Source organism: Xenopus laevis, chromosome 5S (genome assembly GCF_017654675.1).
Source record: "Xenopus laevis strain J_2021 chromosome 5S, Xenopus_laevis_v10.1, whole genome shotgun sequence".
NCBI classification, from domain to species: domain Eukaryota; kingdom Metazoa; phylum Chordata; class Amphibia; order Anura; family Pipidae; genus Xenopus; species Xenopus laevis.
The window spans coordinates 88,315,990-88,341,337 of NC_054380.1; the positions used below are offsets into that span (position 1 = coordinate 88,315,990).

The window sequence follows — 25,348 nt, forward strand, 5'->3', positions numbered from 1 at the left end:
TTAGACTTTACAAGTACGTTAGAGGATATTATAGACAAATAGCAGGGGACCTTTTTACCCATAAAGTGGATCACCGTACCAGAGGCCACCCCTTTAGACTAGAAGAAAAGAACTTTCATTTGAAGCAACGTAGGGGGTTCTTCACAGTCAGGACAGTGAGGTTGTGGAATGCACTGCCGGATGATGTTGTGATGGCTGATTCAGTTAATGCCTTTAAGAATGGCTTGGATGATTTTTTGGACAGACATAATATCAAAGGCTATTGTGATACTAAGCTCTATAGTTAGTATAGATATGGGTATATAGAATTTGATTAAAAGTAGGGAGGGGTGTATGTATGGATGCTGGGTTTTCATTTGGAGGGGTTGAACTTGATGGACTTTGTCTTTTTTCAACCCAATTTAACTATGTAACTATGTAACTATGAAAGCCAAGTCTGTTTTAATAAATGAGATATTTGTCCAGGACACGTCAACCCACCAATGGACATTTCCTGTGCTATAACATTTGATTGAAGTGTCCCCTGGAAATGTCAGGAAGAGCTCTACAACTATAAACATTTTATTTAAATCTGATGTCTTTAGATAAGATACTTTTTCTTGTTGTCATTTGGTGATTATGGTTTGTTCATAGCTAATGATGGGCGAATTTATTCGCCAGGCGTGAAGTCACGGCGAATTTGCGCGATTCGCCACCAGTGAATAAATTCGCGAAACGCCCGCGAAAATTTGAGCCAAAAATTCGCCGGCGTCAAAAAAATTTTTGCCAAAAAAAAACGGGCGCCGGCATCAAAAATTCGCCCCTTAACTATTCATAGCCGTTGGCGGAAGTCTACTTAAGTGAGGACAGACTATTCTTGTATTGCTTTTCTTATTATATTCAAGTTCCATTTCATTCCTCTCTCTCAGCCCACAAGTACATATCATGCTCATAAAGCTGAATTTTACAAAACATATGCAAATTTCCCCAAGCCAATCCTGCTATACAAACATTATGTGTGAAACAGTATGAAGATATTTCCATACACTTTTACAGATCATTAGTTCCCGCAGGGAGCTATAGCATTTTGGGATATTTGCTTAAAATTGAAATCGATTCCCTATTCTCTATTCATTGTGTTTTCATGGGAATCTTTCTATATAATGCACATGAGAGGTTCCATTGCTTTCTCCATTTTGCAAAGTGTTAAGAATTTGTACGTACGTGTGGAGTAATCTGCTGCAACTGTGCCAGCGTGACCTTGTTATACATAGTGCTGATGTCCCTTCTCATGTCATCAAATTCGGAAATAGTGATCTAGATGCAGAGGGTAAAACATTATTCGTGCAGTCACTACATGGTGAGAGCAAAACTATAACATAGTACTTTATTGCATGCACTGTGAGTTCTGCAGTATCACTAACACATAGTTTTTCTTATTTTGATTGCTTTTCTTGTATCATTGTATTATTTATAACAGATGTATGTGTCACTCACATTGGAAAGATGCTGCTCCAAATGAAGAATCTCCTCTGCCTTTTTCTCCACATTTTCCACACCAAGGAGGGAAAGGATTGTTTGCATAAAGACCTTGTAGGCTTCCAGGATCTGTAGAGTACAAGATATATCGGCCAAAGGCTTCGACATTTGGTATATTTAGATGCTGTCACAGTTGCACACAACACAAATGCATCTTGTGAATTCCCAGTGGCTCACATAAACTCACCAGTTATAATGAAGCACTGCCAAGCTACATGGTACATGTAATGGGGGAGTGAAAGTGAATAAGAGGAATGTGCATGCTTCTTTTTACAATAGAAAGAAAGTCAGTCACCTTAATGCTCTCCTCATCCTGCCCTAGATACAGAGTTCTCTCAGGTAAGGTCAACCCATCCTGATCAATCTGTTGAAGTATAATAGAATAGAAAAATCCAAGAGGTTAGTACAGCTTTCAGAACCTTCCTATATTTTTATAATGGCATCAGATCCCCATCTTGGAAGTAAAGCTTATGAAATCAGGGTAACCTTCGGATAGTAAAATAGTACCTACTCTACTGGGCTTAGGGCAGAACTACAAGGAGACTTTGGTCAGACAGACTAGAATGTCCCAAAATATATTGTCGGAGAGCCATGCAGAATGCCACAAGATTTTGCAGATGTAGGATTCATTTTGATGATGCAAATACATCAGAGCAATTTCCTATGTAGTTCTGCCCTTAGTTTGTGAGCCCTGAGCAGTACCAAACATTACAAAACTAAGATCTGACCATTGGCTGATCAATGATATATGGATCAGCAAGTTAAAGTTATGTTAAAGGGATTTGTTCCTAGGAACAATGTGTAAGGTAAGCTGTGGAAATAAAGAAACGTATAAAATAGAAAAGAAGAAGGTATAGTATCCATTATCTGGAAAACGCAGGTATGCTTCATACTATGGAAGGCCATCTCCCATGGAGTCTTTTTTAAACCCTTATTCAGAAAACCCCAGGTCCCAAGCATTCCAGATAATAGATCCCATATCTGTCCTGGAAAAATTTAAATTGTAAAAGTAAACAGAGCATTTTCAGAAAAAAGGGATATCTAAATCATGTGCAGTAATAATGGGACTGGACTATCACTGTATCACATGTAAATGATTATCACCATAACATGTTCCAGGCTTTATTCCAATCAGTTTCTGAGAGAGGAGAGTCACAACAATGCTCTGCATCTTATAGCATGGAATGATTACAGCGTTTAAATCATTATGTTGTACAAAGAAAATGTACCTGCAATAGCTTAAAGAACAAGCATAAAAAAACAAATGTATCAAAGAGAAAATAATTTCAGGAAAAAATATATAAAAAAGTTGGAGAAACTGTAGGGTGAGCAAGAGACCACAGGGCCTTCATTCCTTCTGTGTCAGTTTAACCTCTGTGTATGTCAATAATATTTCTTGTAGCCACACAAGAATAATTAATAAGATATAAGCCGGTTGATAGAGTCTTTCAAGGGGTTAAACACTGGAGACTTTTCAGGCAAAAATACTTTGAGGCTGAGTTTTGGGCTGCACATTTCATTTCCCTGCTGCTGCTTCTCATGTTTCCCTGCTGCTGCCTAATTGACCCAGAATGCATTGCTAGCAGCAGGGAACCGGCAACAAAAGTGGTTACAACAAGAAATTACCAGCAGCAATAAAAATCCAAAATAAACTTTAAAAAGGGGAAGATATTAAAGTTAGTGTCCAGACAGAAAAGTCATAGAGAAAAACCACAGGCAGTGGGGCCTTTCATACAGTGAATGTTCAAAACTCAGAGCATTTGGGTTTGTTAGAAATATAACAGCAGGTAGGCAGTCATTGGGAAGCAAAGCATGTACTGTAAATACTGAAACTGCTTCCCACAGAAAATAACAAAGAATATTAGTCAAATTTACCATTAGTGACTGATATTTACTTAAGAAGCTCTGATTGAATTTATAAAAACAGGCTCCTTTGTAGCAATGAAAGCTGCCATGCAGATTCCTGTTGGCTCACTTCACATAGCAGATAACATGCTAATTAGAATATTTAGAATTCATTGACTTGATAAGTTTTGTGATTTAGCAGGGTTTAGACGTCATAAATGGCTCTTTCCCTTTTGTTGATATTGGCAATATGTGTCCTAGTAGTTAAAATGAGATTGTTCTCTTACTCTATTATATGGCAAGCATTAGTAAAGTCGTTCATACAGTGCAGTGTACAATAAAGTGACCATGATCTTGCCATAGAATGACCCTGCCTCCTGTTCCCTCATCTTTGGTCAGGTGTATATCCAAATCTCCACTAAGTCAAATCTCAAGGCAAGTGCCTAACAACATACTGTACTGTACCAGGACAAAACAATGAAAGTGTTTTAAAGTAATTAATAGATATAATATACTGTTTATCATGTACTGGTAAAAATAACCTAATTGCTTCAAAAATACTACTATAGTTTATATCAATACACAGGGTCAGACTAGGGGGCCCAGGGCCCACCGTGACTGCTGTCCAGGACCCCCCTATGGCCCCCCTAATGTGACGCACCGGCTCAGTGAGGGAGCCAATCGGTGCGCATGCGCAGGTGGCGCTCCGCAGCAAAGGAATTGTTTTTTAAATTTTTATATCTAAATATCTGGAGAGGGGGTCAGTTTGACACTGTCAATACACTTCTGTGTAGTCACAAGTGCAGCCATTTAAGCTGGGGATAAAAAGAGTAACGACACAGGTTACATAGCAGAGAACCGATAAGCCCTGTAGAATACAATGGTGTTTTATCTGTTATGTAACCTATGCATTTTCTCCTTTTTTACAGCTTGAATGGCTGCCTCAATGGCTACAGTGCAGCTTTAATAAATTATAGTGGTCATTCTGAAGCAAACACACAACCAGTGGAGGTCAACAATACATTATGGTTTAATTACTTTCATACACTTCCATTTTTTGATGTTACTATTCCTTTAATAGGAAATAAATGGGGGGGGGAGATTATGATTTAGGGTTTTTACCTGAAATGCATCAGGCCTTATGTCCCCATACAGCATGGAATGTTTTTAACTGAAATAAAGAACGGTTTTTAACAATGGACAAGGAGTGCAGTCCCCCACTCCCCTTTTTTCCTCCTTGATTGCACAGGCAGAGGAATATTGCTTTGTGAGACCTGCACCCCGATTCCTTAGAGTTCCTAAGACTTTTAACTTTTGTTCCAAATAGACATTTGTTCACGCATTGTTAATGTACTCAATAAACAACCTACAGTGTTCTTAAACAGCCATTCTTAACTGTTAATCAGATGCAATTGTATTTGGGAATTTCTCAGTTTAAGCAACAAGGGATTGTTCTGCAGTTATAACTGCAGGTTATTCATTTTTGGTAGGATATACCACATTTTATTTGACCTTTTATCTGTCTCAGTAAGGGTAAGAGGTCAAGGACTGTATCTTTACAATCATCATAAATGTCACATTTAAGATTTACTAGAACCAGAACAGTCCTTATGTTACTAAATCCAGCTCTCAACTTGCACAAAAACAGTCTCTTTCATAAAAGCAGGTAGAGGTTGGATAGTAAGGTATTCAGTCATTCAGAGAGTTTAACACTCCAATCATCATGAAATTATCTCTTGAAAAATGCAGAACATACATCACTAAATTATGCATATACTGACCATTCAGTGATCCATGGTAGTATTGTCATTTGTTTACAAAATAAACTGTCATTTTCTTTTTCCATTAAACCCATAGCATGGTAAGCTTAAACAATGTATGAGGGCACACGGACAGCGCACTGATCTAATCCTATTGCTCCTTAGCTTCTAGCATGTGAATATTCAGCATAGAGTCCAAGGATAATAACTTTATGCTGAGTATTTTGGAGCAGCTCTGCTTTACTTGGGAATCATGTACAGGATCTGCAATTCATAAGCCTCTGTGAAGTGTTAGTGGTATAATATTTCTAGAGCAGAATTTCCAAATAGAACATATTGCACTCTTGGCAGATGATATATTTACTTTGGTAAATTTGTGATCCTTTGCCCAAACATGTTACAGTGTCTATAGCATACAACTACAATACAACTCCCACTCACAGTTATAAGTTCTCACCGGCAGAGCCCTCTGACTTCAAGTCTTAATGCTTTTTTATTGTTTGTAATCAAGGCCAGACTGGGCTGGCAGGACACCAGGAAAAAACCCATTGGGCCCAGGCCCTTGTGGACCCCCTGATACAGACCTGCTCCCCACCTGAAACCCTTGGTTCTTCCTCCCGACCTCCTATAAATGATATACAGTAGATTGCATACAGCATGGCTGTTCAACTGGATACTCCAGGGCTAGATGTGGCCCCTAGACTGTGCGGAACACCAGTGACCTTTAGGGCAGCATCATCATTTTAAAATAATTTTGGCCCAAACATGTAGTATAGTTCATAACAGGTCCAATTTGTAGAAACAGTTGGACAGCACAGTGTAATTAAGAATAGCTGGCACATCAAAGTGTGGGTAAAAAGACTGACTGGTTACTTCCAACCAATAATCAGAGACCAGAAACCACCTGCATATTTATAATCTTTATAGCAACAAAGAAGAAGTAACATTGCTAATAAATGCAGGGCTTTAAACGTGGCTTATTTCTGCCAGGTCCAGGAAGGAAAGGGGAGGGATAGAGGGATTGCAAACGAGCCAAGAGTAAGGGGGGTCTGGCAGAGCTCCCTGAATGTTAGGATGACCTTCAGAATCACTTTATACATTATCTTTTTTCATAGTGTATAATTTGTACTAATGTCTTGGCTGGCTTCCCTCTTAAGCACAGGCCAAGTGACAGTGAGAGAGCATAGGAAAAGAAAGGAATGGAGAGGAGAGCCAGAGGAGAGCCAGATGAAAGGAATAGATGGAACAGTTTAGGACATGTTTTGGTCTGGTAGCAAGCAAATAACAAAAAAAATAAAAAGAGGAGCAGAATAAAATCCCACTAATAGTAATGATGATGGTTTCCCTGGGGAAGAATGTATGGTCCCATATATTATATGTGCAGTAGATAAAATGATTATGAAGACAATAATGAGCTGGAGATAGATGCAAAGGGAACCATTTGGTGCTGTACCACCTATGCAGGATGCCCCTTTAGCTAATGATATATCGTATTGACCTTTTCCAATGCACACATACCATTTCCAAGTCAGTTCTCAGAAAACACATTAAGATAATGAGATATTCCTTGTGGGGTAAATGCTTCAAATATTTTCTCATTCTCTTCTTATTCTTGAATGAGTAATTAATTATCATATGTATGTTACTCATAATATGACCAGAAGGTCACTGTTGGGACACAAGTAAATGTCAACTGAGACACATGGCCATTAAACATTTAATAACCCATTTTTCCCCAGTAACTGATATATTTACCTGTCTATAGTATGTCCTAAAAATGTAAATAAAAAAAAAAGCTAGATATTGATGTAGTAACACAAAGCAGCCAATCAGCAGGTAGCATTTACTTGTAACCTGTTTGAAAGCAAACATCTGATTGGATACTATAGCGTTCTAAACCTAAGCACTTTGTGACTTTGTGACTTTTATCACATTTCTCTACTGTCAGTCATAGGTACAAGTGTGACACTAGTGTGACACTTATTTGGAAGATTTAATGCAGGGGGGAAGCCTTGGGGAATATTAATAAACTTAATAGTAATAAACAGGGTTTATCTGAAGAAGCATCATTCAGAATGTCATGTGATTTGTATCTGTTTCATCCAGATAAAAAAAAGGCAGCAGCCTGGTTATATATTAATACCAAGCTTTTCACACAGAGACCTGAATCTTAGCCAAGTTCAGTTCTTCTGTCCAGAAGACTCAGCATATTGTCACTTAAAACTCCATAGCAAGGGATGTGATCCCCCAAATGTGTAAATCCATCCCTAGACGTTTAACAAAAATAGATACTTTGACTATAAAACTTTTTAAAATGTATTATAAAACTGTCATACCTTGTGTCTGACTTGCTAACTAGACCCACCCAGCGATTTATTAAAGGGTCGGACACAGGCCTCTGTGCTCTGGACTGGGCAACAGTGATAAGCCACATTTTTCACCAGGCATACTATAGATTTAGGCCAAAATTCTGCATTTCAACATCTGCAAATTTTTTTGCAAAATTGTGGCATAATGTCATATGGAAAAATGTGCAAGAAAAATGCAACAAAAACAGAAAAGTCATTGGGGCAAATTTACTAAAGGGCGAAGTGGCTAACGCTGGCGAAAATTGTCATTTCGGCACTTCGCCGATTAACTAACGTAATTTCGCTAGCAAAGGAAATAGACTCTGGCGCAACTTTGCACTCTAACGCAAGGCAAATTTTCGCTTTGGCGAAAGAGCGTTACTACGCAAATTCACTAAGTTTTTGATTTTACTGACCGTTACCTCTATGGCAAGACTTGCCTTCACCAACTCAGACCAGGCGAAGTGCGATGGAGTAGATAGGACTTACTTGAAATTTAGTTGAAAATTTTTCTAAGTCCCAAAAAACGCTGGCGTCTTTTCCTTTTTACAGGGTGATACATTTTTTGGGGTACCCTCCTTCCCCCCTACATTTGATAACATATGGCACCTAAGCTATACTGTGGGCACATGTGTAGTACATTATAACAACTCTATATAATTTTATTAAGGTTCCCTTAATGTATTTGCTGCAGCATATACGGCCATTGTACGCCGTATGCAAATTAGCCAGCACTAGCATAACTTCGAACTGCTGATCGTATTTTCGATAGGGCAACTTCGCAAGCGTTCGGTACTCTGTGAGCAACTTCAGATCTTTGTGAATTAGCATTGTTCAGACGAATTTATGCCTGGCTAAGTGTTGCGATGTGCGCAAAGCCAGCGCTGCCGAATTTTCACAGGTAAGTAAATTTGCCCCATTGAATTCAATGCATATTGCATGAAAAAAAACAGTGTGAATAAACACCTGTTGACTTTAATGTCTTTTGCTAGAAAAAATGCAGCACAAAAAAAAGCAAAGTCATTGAATCCAATCCATATTGCATAAAAAAACAACCATTGCCTTCACTGCAATTTTTCACAATTCGCACATCCCTACTGGACAGGGTACAAAGAGCAAAAGCATGATGGGTTGTGTTTTTTGCACTTTGCCAACTGCCTTGCAGGAAGTAAATGATCCATAGGGTGTTTCCTTCCTTTTTTCCCCCAGTATCCAACATTTTGATTGGTGGGCTGAGTGGCTGTACAAAACAAAAACTGGCCAGTGATTGGCTACCATATTCTCTTACAGAAAAAAAAACCTCTGAAACATTTGTTTTAGGTGTCAGTAAATACAGAATGGTAAGTTTTATAAAACAAGAACTTTATCCAAAAGTGCTTCATCTGTAATGTTGCCCCTTTTTGTTATATACATTTACTTTATGGGATTTTCAAGGGTCCATGCCCAGTCCGCTATGTGGAGTTGATACAGTAGATTTAATTGCATGTGCAACCTCATCTCTACAGAGACACACAGTAGTCAAATGAAAATCAACCCCCGGATGAATAAAATTTTACACTGCAAAGTGTATTTTACTTTAAAAATAAGAAGTGATGAGCGTTATAACGGTTGCATCAAAAGGAATATCAATATGATTCTAACTTGCATAAAGGCATCAGGATTCAAAATACATCAGTGTAAATGTGTTTCCTACTTCATAAGTGATGGTAAGCTTTGACCCTAAAAGGGGGTCAACCAGAACCACTAACATTATATTAACATTATATTTTAGCAGAATTTTAAGTAGTGCCTTTTACAGTAAATTTTCCTTACACTGGGAGAGGGACAGACTGGGACTTGACTTCTGGTTATAAGATTACAATATTTATTTAAAAGAATACGATGTCAATACGAAGGAATTCTTTCTTAGAAACAGTGTGTTCTGCGTTACTCTACAGAAGCAGCAATAGTGGGATGCCTCTGTGTTTCATTAATTAGATTTGTGTTTAATGGGCACTTTCCGAGATCCGCAGTATTATTATTTTAGTTAATCACTTGTTTGTGATCACTTCATTTGGAAAGCATCGCTTTCAGGGTTCCAAATTAGCATCCTGCTCCAGCCAAGCAGATAACCTTGTTCCCCTGGCAGTCCTAGATGCTGCTTTACATTATTTTAGGGCAGATGTCCAAACTAGTGGCACTTTAATGTTAGTAAATGGGCAGACCATTACTTGCCCATATGGTGCACCATACACTTAACACTGTAGTAACCACCCATGTGTGTCTGACTACTTTTTAGCTAGCTTGTCCTCCTCATTGCCTTAAGTATTGCTCAGATAAGCAGCAATATCATATATACAATTTGACTTTACAGTATCTTCCAAAGATTACTTTCCCCTATGCTTGGTTAACACCAGATGTGGCAAGTCCTGCAGCTTCTTTGCAACATTTGGCTAATATTTTACCCTTCTGTGCCAGGCACCAATTTCAAAAGTTTGAAATAAACATGGCTCCCATCTCTTGTTGGCAAGAGCAAGCTGCTCAGAAATTGGGTGCAGCCACATGTCTTTTGCTTCTTTATGTTCCCCCTTCTGCATCTCTGAACAGCTGTGAGGCTCCATATTCAGTTCATTTAGTGTTCAGCTCATTTACTCCTAATTATCTGCAACCAGTGGCAGAGCTAATGTCTAGGGAACTAGTTACAGCAGCCTACGCCAGAAAGGCCAGTGTAATTGTTCTGTCTAAAGTTTGTTATTTCAAAGGGTGGTGGAAAAGCAAAAGCTGGAAATTATTTGCCCTTTCCTCTCTATATGTTTTCCTTGATATTTCTGTTTAAAATCCCTTTTCTCATGATTTAGCAAGCACAGAAGAATAATATTTTTTTGAAAATGTTAAAAAAAATTTGGGTCCCAAATCAACTTTCTTGTGGATATTATAAGAAGATTAAAATGTTCCTTTAAAAAGCCTTCAAAATCACCAGCCCAAAAACACTATGCCAAAGAAAAAATAAGCATGTCTCAAAAGTATAAGTGGTACAAGAAAAATATCCCACTGACACTGATGGTGCCAGGGACAATAATTTAATAATTGTTAGCTACAAACCCCAGAACATCCTAATCCTGTTGCGTCTGAGTAATACAGTATTTAAAGGTATGCTTGGAAAATGGCGTATTTTTTCTTTTTGTAGTTATTCAAAGGAGAAGGAAAGCTAATGAGGTAGTTTATTGCCAATAGATTAGCCACAATAGTGCAAGTTAGAGTGCTATTAGAGTGCTATAATTATTCTGTAGAATGCTTTACCATACATTTTGTGGGGCAGCGAAGGGGACGCCCGCAGTCTGTTCGTTCACACCAAACACGTGCACAAATGTTACTTTCTTCTATACATTCGTGCATATGTGACGTCATTGAGCAGCGCACGTATAGAAGTAACGTTTGTGCACGTGTTTGGCTATTTAAACCCAAGCCTGTATACCGACTTTTCCTGAACTCTGCCTGGACAGACCCCCGTCTGTTCTAGATGACGCTTCTGTTGAAGCTGCCTTGAACTTTACTGTGTTTTCTCTAAGTTCCAGAATGCTTCGATTGGCCTCTTTGCTTGCTCAGAGCTTTCATCCTGTTCCTCTAACACTAAGGCGCAGATTTATCAAAGGTCGTGGTGAATTTTCAAATGAAAAAAATTCAAATTTCAAGCTTTTTTTGTGTACTTTGATTAGGGAATAGTCCAAATTTTGTTAGAATTTGAAAAAAATTTAAAAGTTTAAATATCGAAATTTATCATGTACTGTCTCTTTAAAAATTCGACTTCGACCAGTCGCCATCTAAAACCTGACGAATTGCTGTTTTAGTCTATGGAGGACCTCCTGGAGTCAATTGGTGGACTTTGAAAAATCAAAGTTTTTTTTTGGGAAAAACGTTGAATCGAATTCGATCGAATGCGATATTCCATCGATTCGTATGATCATATGTACCATGATGGAGGCAGTGTGATGGCTTGGACGTGCATGGCTGCCAGTGTCACTGGGACACTAGTGTTTATCCATGATGTGACACAGGACAGAAGCAGCCAAATGAATTCTGAGGTGTTCAGAGACACTGTCTGCTCAAATCCAGCTAAATGCAGTCAAATTGATTGGGAGGCGTTTCATAATACAGATGGACAATGACCCAAAACATACAGCCAAAGCAACCCAGGAGTTTATTAAAGCAAAGAAGGGGAAAATTCTTGAATGGCCAAGTCAGTCAACTGATCTGAACACAATTAAGCTGCATTTCACTTGTTGAAGACTAAACTTCTGACAGAAAGGCCACAAACAATCAGCAACTGAAAGCCGCTGCAGTAAAGGCCTGGCAGAGCATTAAAAAGGAAGAAACCCAGAATCTGGTGATGTCTATGAGCAAAGGGTTTTCAACCAAGTATTAGAAATGAACATTTTATTTTCAGTTTTTTAATTTGTCCAATTACTTTTGAGCCTTTAAAGTGAAGTGATTGTGTTAAAAAAGGCTAAAATTAGTTCCTCACATTTTTATGCAATCGTTCTGTTCAACCCACTGAATTAAAGCTGAAAGTCAGCAGTTCAACTGCATCTGAGTTGTTTCATTTAAAATTCATTGGGGTAATGTACAGAACCAAAATTAGAAAAAAGTTGTCTCTGTCCAAAGATTTATGGACCTAACTAGACAGTACATCTATATGTATTGAGGTCATTATGTGCAATATTAACTCTGTAATCATCACTATAGGTGCCATGTCTGAAAGTCACACTTGTCTGAAAGGCTTATTAACTATACTGCTAACTAGAATATGAAATATAACAATGAGCAGGAAAGAGATAAGAAGGCAAATTAAAATGACAAACTGAAACACTGTTATAAATACACAAAAACAGATCTATTAACAGAAAAATAAAAGAACACCATTAAAAGTTGTTTATGTGAAGGCAGTACTGCTTTTAATAAATCACTTTTCAGGGGTATGAATTATTGACCATTTCTTCGCTCCTACAACTTCCCTTCACCACTACCCAAAGTAAGTGTTGCCAGGTAGAAACAGTCAGCGTTGAATCTGGAATTGTTGTTATACATTTGCACTAGAGGAGCCAATCGCATGTCCCTAATAGACCCATAATTTACTATGGAAATGACGGGACATTATAGCTGACGGCAGCTTTTTACTTCAAGAGGCAATTAGTGCTAAATATTCAGTCTATCCAGACAGCCATGCACGCACACTGCTCTCTGCCCCACAGGCACATATGTTATAGCTAAGAAGTCACTGGCCGCTATCCTCAGACATATGTTCTTAAAAGTGCCATTTATTCTTTTATGGCAAATCGTTCTGCAGTAATGTACACTGGGTCCTGGGGTGGGGATGTTCTCAGTCTGGGAGCAATACAAACAAAAGATCTTTAAAAAGGGATAACATATCCTACTTATAGATAACAACAGCTTTAATTTTCTACAATTATTTAGCAAACCATATGGCCATAGCTCAGTCTGCACAGGGATCCTTATTAAAGTGCATATTTAGTGACATGAGTGGGAGCAGTTTCTCATCAGATCAATCAGTTCATCTAATCTGCAGGCACAAGTGAAACCGTGACTTTGGCGGTCAGAATATAATAGAACGCTTGCTTACATGCCTCCATGTACTGGATGCTTACATTTACAGTATATGCAAACATGACTCAGGTAGCAAAGCTTTTTTTTTGTAGTATTTTTTAATCCAAAAGTGAAAACTGCCTCATAAATATAACCTTAAAGGTCCTTGATACTATGCAATAATAAAAAGACAACTTTTTTTCAAAGAGTGTGCCGGTTTGAAGATATTTGGTATATATATATTATAACCGAGCACCACTATTCTTAAAGATATATTAAGCCTTGGAGTGCGGATACTCATTTGGTCAATGCCTTTTATCTAATAAACAGTAAATTATCTTGGAATGCATGCTACATCCATATTTCTACATATCCCAATCCAAGCACAGCACCCATTTCGGCTTATATATATATTTATAATTCTTCTGGTGACAGCACTCCGAGTAAAGTAAATCCAAAAACAGTTGTTTTTGGATTTACTTTACTCGGAGTGCTGTCACCAGAAGGATTGTATACTGTTAACATTAGCGGACTGGCACCCAGGATTTGTTTGAACTTTTTGTTTTCCATTGAGGACTATATAGTGAATAAAGTACCCCCTCTTGTAAAATATATGGATATTATAAGTTACATCACTACTCACCGTTTATAAGGATATAATTTACAAGATATTCACGGCTTTTGTGTATTATATATATATAAATACACACATGGGGGTAAATTTATCAAAGAGTGAAGTTCCGCCACTAGAGTGAAATTCCGCAGCTCTCCATTCATTTCTATGGGATTTTGAAAGGCGTATTTATCAATGGGTGAAAGTGAAATTTCACCCTTTGATAAATACGCCTTTAAAAACCCCATAGAAATTAATGGGAAGTGGCGGAATTTCACTCTAGTGGTGGAACTTCACTATTAACTTCACTCTTCGATAAATATACCCCATGGTGGGATATATATATAGCCAATCAAACTTCTTGTAAAGTGCTCTTGCCACAGTGCTCAATCTACACTGGGGTTTCCTACCCCTATATTCTACATCCTCCATCCACCGATAGTTCCAAGAAAAAGATGATAGCAGCATCTGTTGGTGTTGGAATGGATACATGAAGGGTCATTTACAAATTCAGCCACAAGTACAGTCACACTAAAATGGACCCAAATATTGCGCTCATTTATAACCACTGGGCATATTTGCTCCTGGGATGTAAATCAAGTGATTGGTTTCAGTGCTCAACCTGCAGCTGGCTGAAAAAAGGTTATCACTGATTGGTTGATATGGGTTACAGCCAGGCCTGGACTGGCAATCTGTGAGTTCTGGGAAATGCCAGAGGGGCTGCTATAAGATCCCATAGAAAGTCAGTATTTAGTGGGCTGATAGGGGACTGTTTGGGCCTCTATGTGGGCTGATTGGGCCTCTGTTTACCTGAAATGCCAGGGCCTATTTTAATTCTCAGTCCAGACCTGGTTACAGCCGAGATGCAAATGTGCCCAGTGTTTATGAATGAGCACCATTTTAATCCATTCATTAAAGGAAAACTATACCCCCAAACAATGTAGGTCTCTATAAAAATACATTGCATAAAACAGTAAAACCCTGCTTCATGTAAATAAACCATTTTCATAAGAATATACTTTTTTAGTAGTATGTGCCAATAGGTAATCATAAATAGAAAATTGCCATTTTAAAAAAACAGTTTTCCTTTAAAGGTACTAACATCTGAACAAGCTCCTTGTTCTTCTGTATAATATGTTCCATTGCATCCATCCTGCTGCTTCTGCAAGTGCACCTTTTGAGGAACCCTGGAGATTCTACCACCCAAAATATAGTTGTATTACCAGGGTTGCCACAATGGATTGCTTCAATAGGCAAGAATCACATGATAATGCTCCTTTAACACCGCCAGCATGAAATGATACAATCCCCACTCTGTAGATGTTAGCCTGCAATTTACATCCCGTTAGTGAACTTGTGCAAGTTTTGTGCAAGTTTTAACACATTGCATGCAACTCACTGTGGGGTCACTATTAAGCTAGAGTTCTAAGAAAAACTCTGCATTTGCACCCTGAACCTTGTTCTTAAATGGCCCTTACAAAAGTTGTTTCTTATTCAAGAATTTGACAAACTGCACCACAGAAGCCAAAAATACGTTAAAATCTTTCATTCCATCATGGTTTGTACTCTGCACAAAAAAGTGATGTTTCACATAGCAACTGGCCTTTTTGAGGCTCCTTGGTTTATTGTCCAGAGTATAATCCACGATGGAATAAACCATTTTTAATGTATTTTTGGCTTCTGTGGTGCTGTTCATCAAATTCTTGTGCAGGATTGTGATAGGTGGTCACTATAAGAATCAGTTGTGATATTTGGGTAAGAAATAGTGCTGTTCCAGAGTTTTCTTGGTTGTTTTTTTTTTTCTGCAACGCCTGTAGATTGTTGGTATAGTTTTATCTTCATTTATCTAGTGCAGGGAAGACCTTATTAAAAACGTGATAATTAATTAATTGTTGGGTCTACTTTAAGGGGCAATTTATTCTTTGATAAAAGCCAACTTTTAATGACATTATTCCTTTTGCTTTGAGTTACCGTCTACTTTAGAGTGCATCACTGCCTTATTGAAGGCTAATACTGTGCTCTGACTGCTTAAAGGGATACTGTCATGGGAAAACTTTTTTTTCCCAAAATATATCAGTTAATAGTGCTGCTCCAGCAGAATTCTGCATATTCAATTTTGAAATCTGACATGGGGCTAGACATATTGTCAATTTCCCAGCTGCCCCAAGTCATGTGACTTGTGCTCTGATAAACTTCAATCACTCTTTACTGCTGTACTGCAAGTTGGAGTGATATCACCCCCCTCCCCTTTCCCCCCCCCCCAGCAGCCAAACAAAAGAACAATGGGAAGGTAACCAGATAGCAACTCCCTAACACAAGATAACAGCTGCCTGGTAGATCTAAGAACAACACTCAATAGTAAAAACCCATGTCCCACTGAGACACATTCAGTTACATTGAGAAGGAAAAACAGCAGCCTGCCAGAAAGCATTTCTCTCCTAATGTGCAGGCACAAGTCACATGACTGGGGGCAGCTGGGAAATTGACAAAATGTCTAGCCCCATGTCAGATTTCAAAATTGAATTGCTCTTTTGAGAAATGGATTTCAGTGCATAAGTCTGCTGGAGTAGCACTATTAACTGATGTGTTTTGAAAAAAAACATGTTTTCCGATGACAGGATCCCTTTAAGGAGAATGGTAAGAGGGGGGATTTCCACAGTGGGAGGGTAACATAGAGAGTTCACAATATGGACCATGGAAATTTAATAGAAATCTAATCACAGTCAAATTGTTACAAGAATGAACATGTGTTAAACCACTGTGCAAATTACAAGAAATGGTTACACCTACTGTATAACAATCTGCACAAAAGGAAACTGTAATTGTTATCGGTGGTTAATTAGCACCCAAATGACTGGGCATTTAGCAGTAGTGCACACTCAGAGAAATCCTGCATAAACAGGGTGACAATTTCCCTGCAATTACACAGTCCACAGCCAAAAATATTATCCAGTGGGCACACAGCTATGTTAATTAACTGATTGCTACCCAGAGTCTCTAATTCTGAGCACATACAATTAGCCACTTTGCTAGCCCCATCTCAAACTTTTGCAGCTACAATTCTGAAATACTGGAATAATGGAAAACACTAGGAAATAGGTGAAAAGCTTCAGTGTTTAATATCCCAAAACGGATATTTTTTATTTACTAACTAAACTCGCTGTAATGCCAAGGAATATTTCCTGCATAATCTGAGTAAAATACAAGATCATTGAAAATTAGGTTGTTGTTGTGGTTAAATATCATCTCCAATAAGCAGTAACCCCCTATTGTTTGATCTCACATGAGTATACACAGGCCACTCACTGATTTAATTTGTCTGTCTGTGCCTAAAATAAGCATCTGTTTCAGAGATGCCCTACACTGCTTCACAGATGTCATATTGAAGGATTGTGCTCCTATTTGTGCATAAATCCATTTCTCTGGCACTTTGACCTCACCCAGCAGCACTCCAGAGGTAGTTGAGTATTTCCCATCTTTCAGATGGAGAGTTTATATGAAGAGCCCTCAATAATAAAATAATCCAGTAATAATGGAAAGGCATACTGGACTTTTATCAAGGGAGCACAGGCCACAGCTTTAAAATGCAATTTTATATCTGGAGGATGTGTGGGAGCCATATTATTCAGTAACATCAAAACTCTGCAGAAAAGGTTGTTTTCTCCTATTTCAAAAGAGAATAAAGGTTGTCTTTTTTCTGTTTAGGAGTAATATGTTTCCACAACCATTATATTATTTTGACCTAACCCCTAACAACATCCCACTGCAAGTTTCTGAGCATAAGTACACCCACCAGGAATCACTTACCCTGATGATGTATCTGGAGGAATTTTTGTCATCTAGGCTGACAGTCATTGAGAAGAAGACTGCAGTACTGTACACTCCTTGGGTCTTGTACAAAAGTTCATCAAAATCCCACTGGGTTTTTGGGTCCTCTGGCAGATCCCAACCTCCACAGTCCTCAATCACCTGTAGCATTGGCCTGGCTCCCAATCGGTCAATATCCCTCATATTAATGCAGGATTTGAAAAATTCTTTTACTTTCCTCTCTGCTGAGCCTTTGTGTTTCCTTCTCACTGGCTGTAGAAGCAAATGTTCTAGCTTCTCTTCATTTTGCTCTCCAATAGCTGCAATGGTTCCATAAATAAGCTTGTCTTCTGGAATCCCATGTCTCCTAAGCCAGCCTCCACAGGCAAAAGAGTAGAAGTCAGTACAAGGTGATATTGTGGGATCTATGTTGCTAGTAATAAATTTTGAAGCCCTCATGAAGGCTTTCCTCTCCTGGCATCCTTCCAGACACTGACCATCCTGTTCCATAGATAGGTACTTCAGCACTAGCATGCACCCCAGGATGACACAAATACCCATGGCAAAAACTAATCCTGACAACAAACATGTCTCTCTTCTACTCCATCGTGGGACTCCCTTCTTTGCCTGCTTTTTGGAGCTGACTTGGAGGTTGAAACCATTGGAAAGGGTACTGCAGCTATTGTACTTGCTCACATACTTGACCTCCTGGAACTCATCATAGTGAGCAGTTAGGGAGTATGTTTTCTCCATGCCTTTTATATGAATACTATCTTCAGTATCAGGTAACTATAAATGAAGTGACAAAACCAAACTACTTTTCCACTGACCAGGCTGGGGATTACATTGAGACATCAGATTAGATAGAAAGTTCATCCTTGTAGAAGACAAACCTCTGGAGCACGAACATGAGGTTTTTTTTCCTACATAAAACAATAAGACAAAATAAAACTGTAAAATGCATGTGGCAACTGCAAGATGCATCCTAGTGTGTTAGGTGCAGGTATAGTACTTTTACTCCATTAACCAAGTGCTCTAAATCTACCCCATTGCACAAAGTATATGCCAACTGTACCATCAGTGCTACATGGTGTATCAGTGCTATACTAGACTATGTAAGCATGGCAATTAGTTAAAATTAATTTAGCACATTAATAGACATTGATGTATTTATATGTGTTTGTATATCAAGTCACATAATTCTCTTTTATTGCATTTTTTATAGTTCTTTGTGCCGACAGCCCACAATTCACCAATGCAGCAACAAGCCATGCAATGCAGGATTCAGTCTTTTTCAGCAATTTTTGGATTTGGCTGAATCCATGTGCCTGGCTGAAGCAAATTCGAATCCTTAACATTACATGACTTTAAATCACAAGAACAAGCAATTTTATTTCCATGTGCTCCAAGCATCATTGTTTTTAATACAGGAGTATTTGGTTCAGATTCAGTCGAATCCTTCATGAAAAATTTGGTATTTGGTCAAATAGTGGATATGGTGCATCCCTTCTAATGTAGCATTCATTCTAGTGATGTGCAGGCCGGGCTGATACCTCGTCACATCACTGCCAACTTCTAGTTTTATAGACTGAGCCTGCCCCGCCCCTTTTGTGACTTCATCAGTGGGGCTGGTTGGCGCAGGTCTATGAATAGAGGGGGGAAGCCAGATGCAGGCCACAGGTTGGGTGGCAGGTCTGGACTTGGAGTCATAATAGGCCCTGTCATTGCAAGTACATAGAGGTTCAAACAGCCCTCAACCAGCCCACTAAATAGTGACTTTCTATGACATCGTACAGCAGCCACTCTGGCATTTGCCAGAACCCACAGATTGCCAGTCTGGGACTGTTGGGTGTTCACCGCTTAGGGTCGGGTGCGGTTTGAGTTTTTCTCACTAATTCATTCCCCTTAGACCATTATATTTTTGTTGCTTGCCAAACACATTGAAATAGAACAAGTTACATTTGAAGCAACAATATAAAAGGAGACTAAACTTAAACAAGATCTGAACACTCATGGGTACCAGAAGGAGAAGTATGGGATCAATTAGGTCATACACTCATCACACACACATCTAATGCCCATGGTTACAAACTGGAGCTCAGCACAGCAACTGTGAGAGAAAAACCTATAATTCGCTCTTCCTGTAAATGTCTTTTTTTTGTTATTGCTGGGAACTGCCATTCTTCAAGAGATTTTATAAATGAATGCCACATGCATTATACCCATAATATCAGCAATGATAAGGGGAATCTGGGAACAGGAGATAAGAAAGGCAGGATGTTGCATTCTAATTATCTGCTTTATCACTTGTGTGGCACTTGATACAGGCTTACATAAAACGTTAAAGGGATACTGTCATGGGGAAAAAATTTTTTTCAAAATGAATCAGTTAATAGTGCTGCTCCAGCAGAATTCTGCACTGTAATCCATTTCTCAAAAGAGCAAACAGATTTTTTTATATTCAATTTTGAAATCTGACATGGGGCTAGACATTTTGTCAATTTCCCAGCTGCCCCTGGTCATGTGACTTGTGCCTGCACTTTAGGAGAGAAATGCTTTCTGGCAGGCTGCTGTTTTTCCTTCTCAATGTAACTGAATGTGTCTCAGTGGGACATGGGTTTTTACTATTGAGTGTTGTTCTTAGATCTACCAGGCAGCTGTTATCTTGTGTTAGGGAGCTGTTATCTGGTTACCTTCCCATTGTTCTTTTGTTTGGCTGCTGGGGGAGAAAAGGGAGGGGGTGATATCACTCCAACTTGCAGTACAGCAGTAAAGAGTGATTGAAGTTTATCAGAGCACAAGTCACATGACTTGGGGCAGCTGGGAAATTGACAAAATGTCTAGCCCCATGTCAGATTTCAAAATTGAATATAAAAAAATCTGTTTGCTCTTTTGAGAAATGGATTCCAGTGCAGAATTCTGCTGGAGCAACACTATTAACTGATTCATTTTGAAAAAATTTTTTTTCCCAATGACAGTATCCCTTTAAGTACAAAAGACAGCTGCTTATATCGTTACAATAGCAAACCTGTAATTGTATTACAGTGATATTCACCAGAAAACAGAAAGGGACTTTTCCAAGTACAAGTTAGGAACTGGCAATCTGTGGCCCTTAAAAGAGTTGTTATACTAAAACACCCAGAATACCAGCAACAGACCAAGTCAACCAAACATCTCAATAAATATTAACAAGGGGTGAGTGACATGTAAATATCTTCTACAGAAGAACAACCTTTCAAACAAAGGGGCACTGCACTTTCTCTCAACAAGAAAATCAAATAACACATGTATTGATTTTTTTGCAGTCCAAGACTGCACAATAACTTGACATTTTTATTCAACCTCCTTTTTGTAATATATAGGCTTTCATATTGTCCTGCATTTCTTGGGTCTTTCATTTATTTGCCATTCTATTCTGCCTCTCACCGACCTGAAATCAACAGTGCTGCCATTCCAGGACTCCTTAAATAAAAAAGTGTTATTTCAAAGATATGAAATTTCTGCAGTGCAGCAGTGTAGTGCTTAATGAGCTCCAGAAGTTGGGTGGCTCCTTGTTATTCCCTGTTGGAGTATACAGCAACCTGACTGCTTAAAGTGTCACTTAGGCATATGAACATGTCATTTTAAGCTGCTGGAACCACCAAAAATATGACAGAAAGTGCTTTTAGGTAGATGGGAATGCCACTGCTGTACAATCTAAAAAAACAAAAAAATGTCAGAAATGGATTTAATAAAAAAAAGAGATCACATACATATTACAAAGGTGGCAACCCGGGACAGTAGAGATGTTGAATTGAAACTTTGTCAACCACTTTACAATACCTGGAGGCCTGCAGGTTTCAATAAAATACAGGATAGACTATAAATCATTTTCTGGACACGTTGGTGTAGTCTCACATCACACACACATGAATTAAACGCTTTGTTCAAATGTAACTTTCTATATGCTGGGAAGTGGTGAATGACTGTACATGATTGATAAGGATCTCTCTGTAAATCTCTGTAACCATCCTGAGGTTGTAATGCCCTAGCTTTGAGCTCATGTTTCTTTACACGGTGAAAATTCTAATTTTCGAGCATAGTTTATCTTTTGTCCTCTTGATAAAGGTTTTATATTGTAACTTGGAGAGGTTCTAATACATGGGTACACAAAGAACATGTATGGAGACATATAAACCTTGCTGACTGCATATACTACATAGATAAAATGTTTCCTTTGTAGGATAGTTACACTTGCAAATATAATTAATGTTAAATAGTTTCCAGTTCCAGAACGCCTTGCTGTGTAGAGTACTAATGGGAGCTGCTTTCTAAGAACATAAAACCCTGACAGAAATGGATTGATTTGGTCAGATGATAAACCCAGGAAAGCCGACCCATGACCCGCTGACTCCTGTTAAACTACATTTCTCTGTATCCCTCAATAGCTTCCTGTTGTTAGGTAATGCTGGCAGGCAGTAGGTTGGCTATTTCTCATTTAACTACCGTACTTGTGGGAACACAGCCAGCTTTATGTGCATTGCTCATATCACCCTGATGTCTTGGCTCGGATGAGAGTCTTAGTATCAGATATTGATTTAGAGCTTGTAAAATCATTGAGTGTTATCATCATGAGGCAGGAATGGAAAAGACCATGGTTGCCTCTTTGTGTGATAATGAGAAATGCCTTCCGTAATAAAGCACTTCTTATGTGTATATTTTCTGTACCAATATCTGTAACCTCCTTAAGGGCTGCGACGGAGCACACTGCTCGCTGCAGCCCCAGAGGAGATGCCTCTGTTCCATGGACCTCGTATGCATGTTGACAAAATTAAACATCTAATCATTGATGAAACTTCAACTCCTAAAATCCTAAGCCAGTCAACTGCTGGCTGAGGATGCCTTTCAGATGCATGAAGTGGATGATAGTTTGGAATATGTTTTCCCTTTTATTTTTCCTTCATTGTTCTATTTTTTCAGATTCAGAGCTGTCATTAGCATATAGCATTGGCTACACCTCAAAGCAGTTATTTAAAGAATTTGTATTGTGCCCTGCAGAATTATACCAGGACAGTCTACAACCTACAGTGGCTGTTTATCTATGAGTACTTTCATCATAACCTGTTGAGGGATGCTGAGAGTTGCTAGTTGAACCAGCGCAAAGAGAGCTGCAGGTTGGATAATAAATAATGTGGCTGATAATCTCTAAAACAGAATATGAATTGTTAGCCATAGGAGGTTTTAGCAAGAAAGAAAATGATAGCAGCCACTGCCTTCAGATTTAACACTTATGCCGCCAGGCACTGTGATACCGCACTGAATCTCATGGTCATTTATTGCTGGACCCCTCTCGTTGTTTATACTTTCCCAGAAGCTCAGCGTGTTCTTCAAACCTTTTGCCATTTGGTCACCAAGAGGCTGACAGAGTTGCTTGGAAATGTGCATATCCCTGATTTATTTCAGTAATAACACGCTCACATCATTTCACTTTATTCTGTTCCTCCTATAAATAGGTAACATTCTCGGGCACTCAAACAGATACAGTATAACTTCACAGCCCTTCCCTAGAAACCAGAGCTGCATGTTTATCAGAATATTAATGGCACTGGAAGGGTCAATAAAAATACACTTTAACCCAAGAAATGCAGAAGCAGACTTATCAAAGTACATTTCGTTATAGTGCATGTATTTTCCTACACCTCACTCAATATTTGGCTCAGTAAAAAAGTGACAGCAGGCAGCCTGGTATACAAATGGTTACCCTACTTCCCTCCTGCAGCAGGAAAGTTGAGACCACCACCACCGCCTTAATAAGTTCTTATGCACTGCTTATTGACTCTATTTAGGCCTTTGCTAAGGCAAACATGACAAACAAAGAGAAATAATAAATAAAAATTCCTGTGCACCAATCCGCAGTACTCCAGACTAAATGGCTGAAAATTTGCAAATGTGCACAAAGGAAGTGAAGGAGACCAGGCAATGAACAGCAGCGGCCCTAGGGGCGCCTGTTATTTAAATTCGGTCCTGATAATATATATTTATTTTTTTTGCAGCAAGGAGCTGCTGCAAAAGCTTAGAGGGGTACATGGTATAGGCAATGCCATGCAGTTTAAGATCACTGCACAAAATGGGTAGACCCCTGGGAATTCAAGAGATCCTACAATGTTTAGTTTACAGATTGGGGAATTCACGAGGTGGCGTTGACTTTGCGTGAAATGTTCATTTACACCAGACAAAATTCAAAATCGGAGTACAGGTATGGGATCTGTTATCCGGCAAACCCGTTATCCAGAAAGCTCTGAATTATGGAAAGACCATCTCCCATATAGACTCCATTATAATCAAATAATCCAAACTTTTAAAAATTACTTTCTTTTTCTCTGTAGTAATAAAACGGTACCTTGTACTTGATCTTAACTAGGATAAGTATATTTTAAAGTATAGAGATACAAATTAGGGAAAGATCTGTTACCCGGAAGACCCCGGATCCCAAGCATTCTTGATAACAGGTTCCATACCTGTAATTATTTTCAGAGATAAATTGTTGTTAAAATAATGTTAAATTCACAAAAGAGTTATTCTGTTTCATGAATACGGCAGTTTTGTGTGCTTTGGCTTTAGAGTAGAATGCTCCTTTGATGGATTTGTAGTGCCAAACTAAGGAGGTGGTGTTTCAACATGTTTTGCAGTGAATCAACATTTTTTGAGCTAAAATTCCTGAATTTGAGGTATGTTTTCGAAAACTCATATGTAAGAAATGTATTAAGCGCCAAAAATTTTAAAAACTTGCAATAAAACACTAAAAGCTGCAGAGTTCATTTAGAAGCCATTGGGTGCCATCTATGCCAAATTTAAAATCTTTTTTTCAACATGAGATTTTTAAAATTTCTTATTGAAAAGAATACATAGATTACAAATTCAAAGTATTCAGTTTGTTTTCATAAGTAGTGATGAGCAAATCGGCATTTTGCTTAGCCGAAAAATTTGCGAAATGGCGAAAAATTTGCGTACCGCATTGAAGTAAATTTTTACTCACACAACAATTTTTCTCACTCAAAATGCATTAAAGTCAATGGGCATTTTTTCTTATGCCACCTTTTTTGTCCACATGCATTAGAGTCAATGGGCGTTTTTTCTTATGGGCATTTTTTCTCAGCAAATTTTTCCATGGCGAATTCTCGCCACAGTTTCACGGAAAAAAAATTCAGACATGCTGAAATTCGGAATTTCGCCTCAAATCCATGGCTGGTGAATACATTTGCTCATCACTAGTTATGACATTGCAAATCATGTTGCATATTAGATTTCAATTTAAAGATATAGAAATGAAGAAAAGTAACAAACATCTTTAAGGTGAAATCCCTCCTTTAAATGACTTTTCCCGAGGTCACAATAAGCCAACACAGAGATCCCGCCTTTCTGAGCCAGAGTCCAATCATTTACTCCCAGATGAGATATTTCTGTTTTGAATAATGACGTTTAAATTATTAATTTCCATACTGTGACCCCACCCACAGTCCTTGAATTTACAGACTTCACAATCCCAGCTTACTTATGTTACAGATAACCATATGTAGCCAAGTGTCTAGCCTTTGCTTGGTTTGGTAAAGGTATGTTATTTATTTGTCTTACATCTGGAAATGTCCTCCTGCTGTTTCTATATTACAAGAAGATCAATAAAAACAAGTAGAGGCAGAACAACTAGCATCTATCACATTAAATGAGGGCAGGCTCCAAGCAAAAGATTTCCTTTAAGCAAATAAACAAGTCCAACATAAATTAGGAAGAAAGGAGTAATACCATAAACATATTGGGGTTTCTCAGAGGGTCACTTCATCTTCTGCTGTAACTGCGGTGCAGTAAAATTGTCAATAAAAGTGAAAAATTCATGTCTCAGA

At 38.4% G+C, this 25,348-nt stretch overlaps 1 protein-coding gene across 1 annotated transcript in view; it reads right to left on the reverse strand.

The window, feature by feature from the left end:
- ecel1.S (endothelin converting enzyme-like 1 S homeolog) overlaps positions 1–25,348 on the reverse strand; it is a 54,745-nt gene that overhangs the window by 26,318 nt on the left and 3,079 nt on the right. Inside the window, exons 2-5 of the mRNA XM_041564750.1 lie at positions 17,472–18,394; positions 1,814–1,882; positions 1,477–1,587; positions 1,204–1,296 (exon numbers count right to left, since the gene is read on the reverse strand). Of these exons, the coding sequence (XP_041420684.1) occupies positions 1,204–1,296; positions 1,477–1,587; positions 1,814–1,882; positions 17,472–18,224 (1,026 nt within the window). The 5' untranslated portion in view covers positions 18,225–18,394. The remainder of the gene's footprint in view (positions 1–1,203; positions 1,297–1,476; positions 1,588–1,813; positions 1,883–17,471; positions 18,395–25,348) is intronic.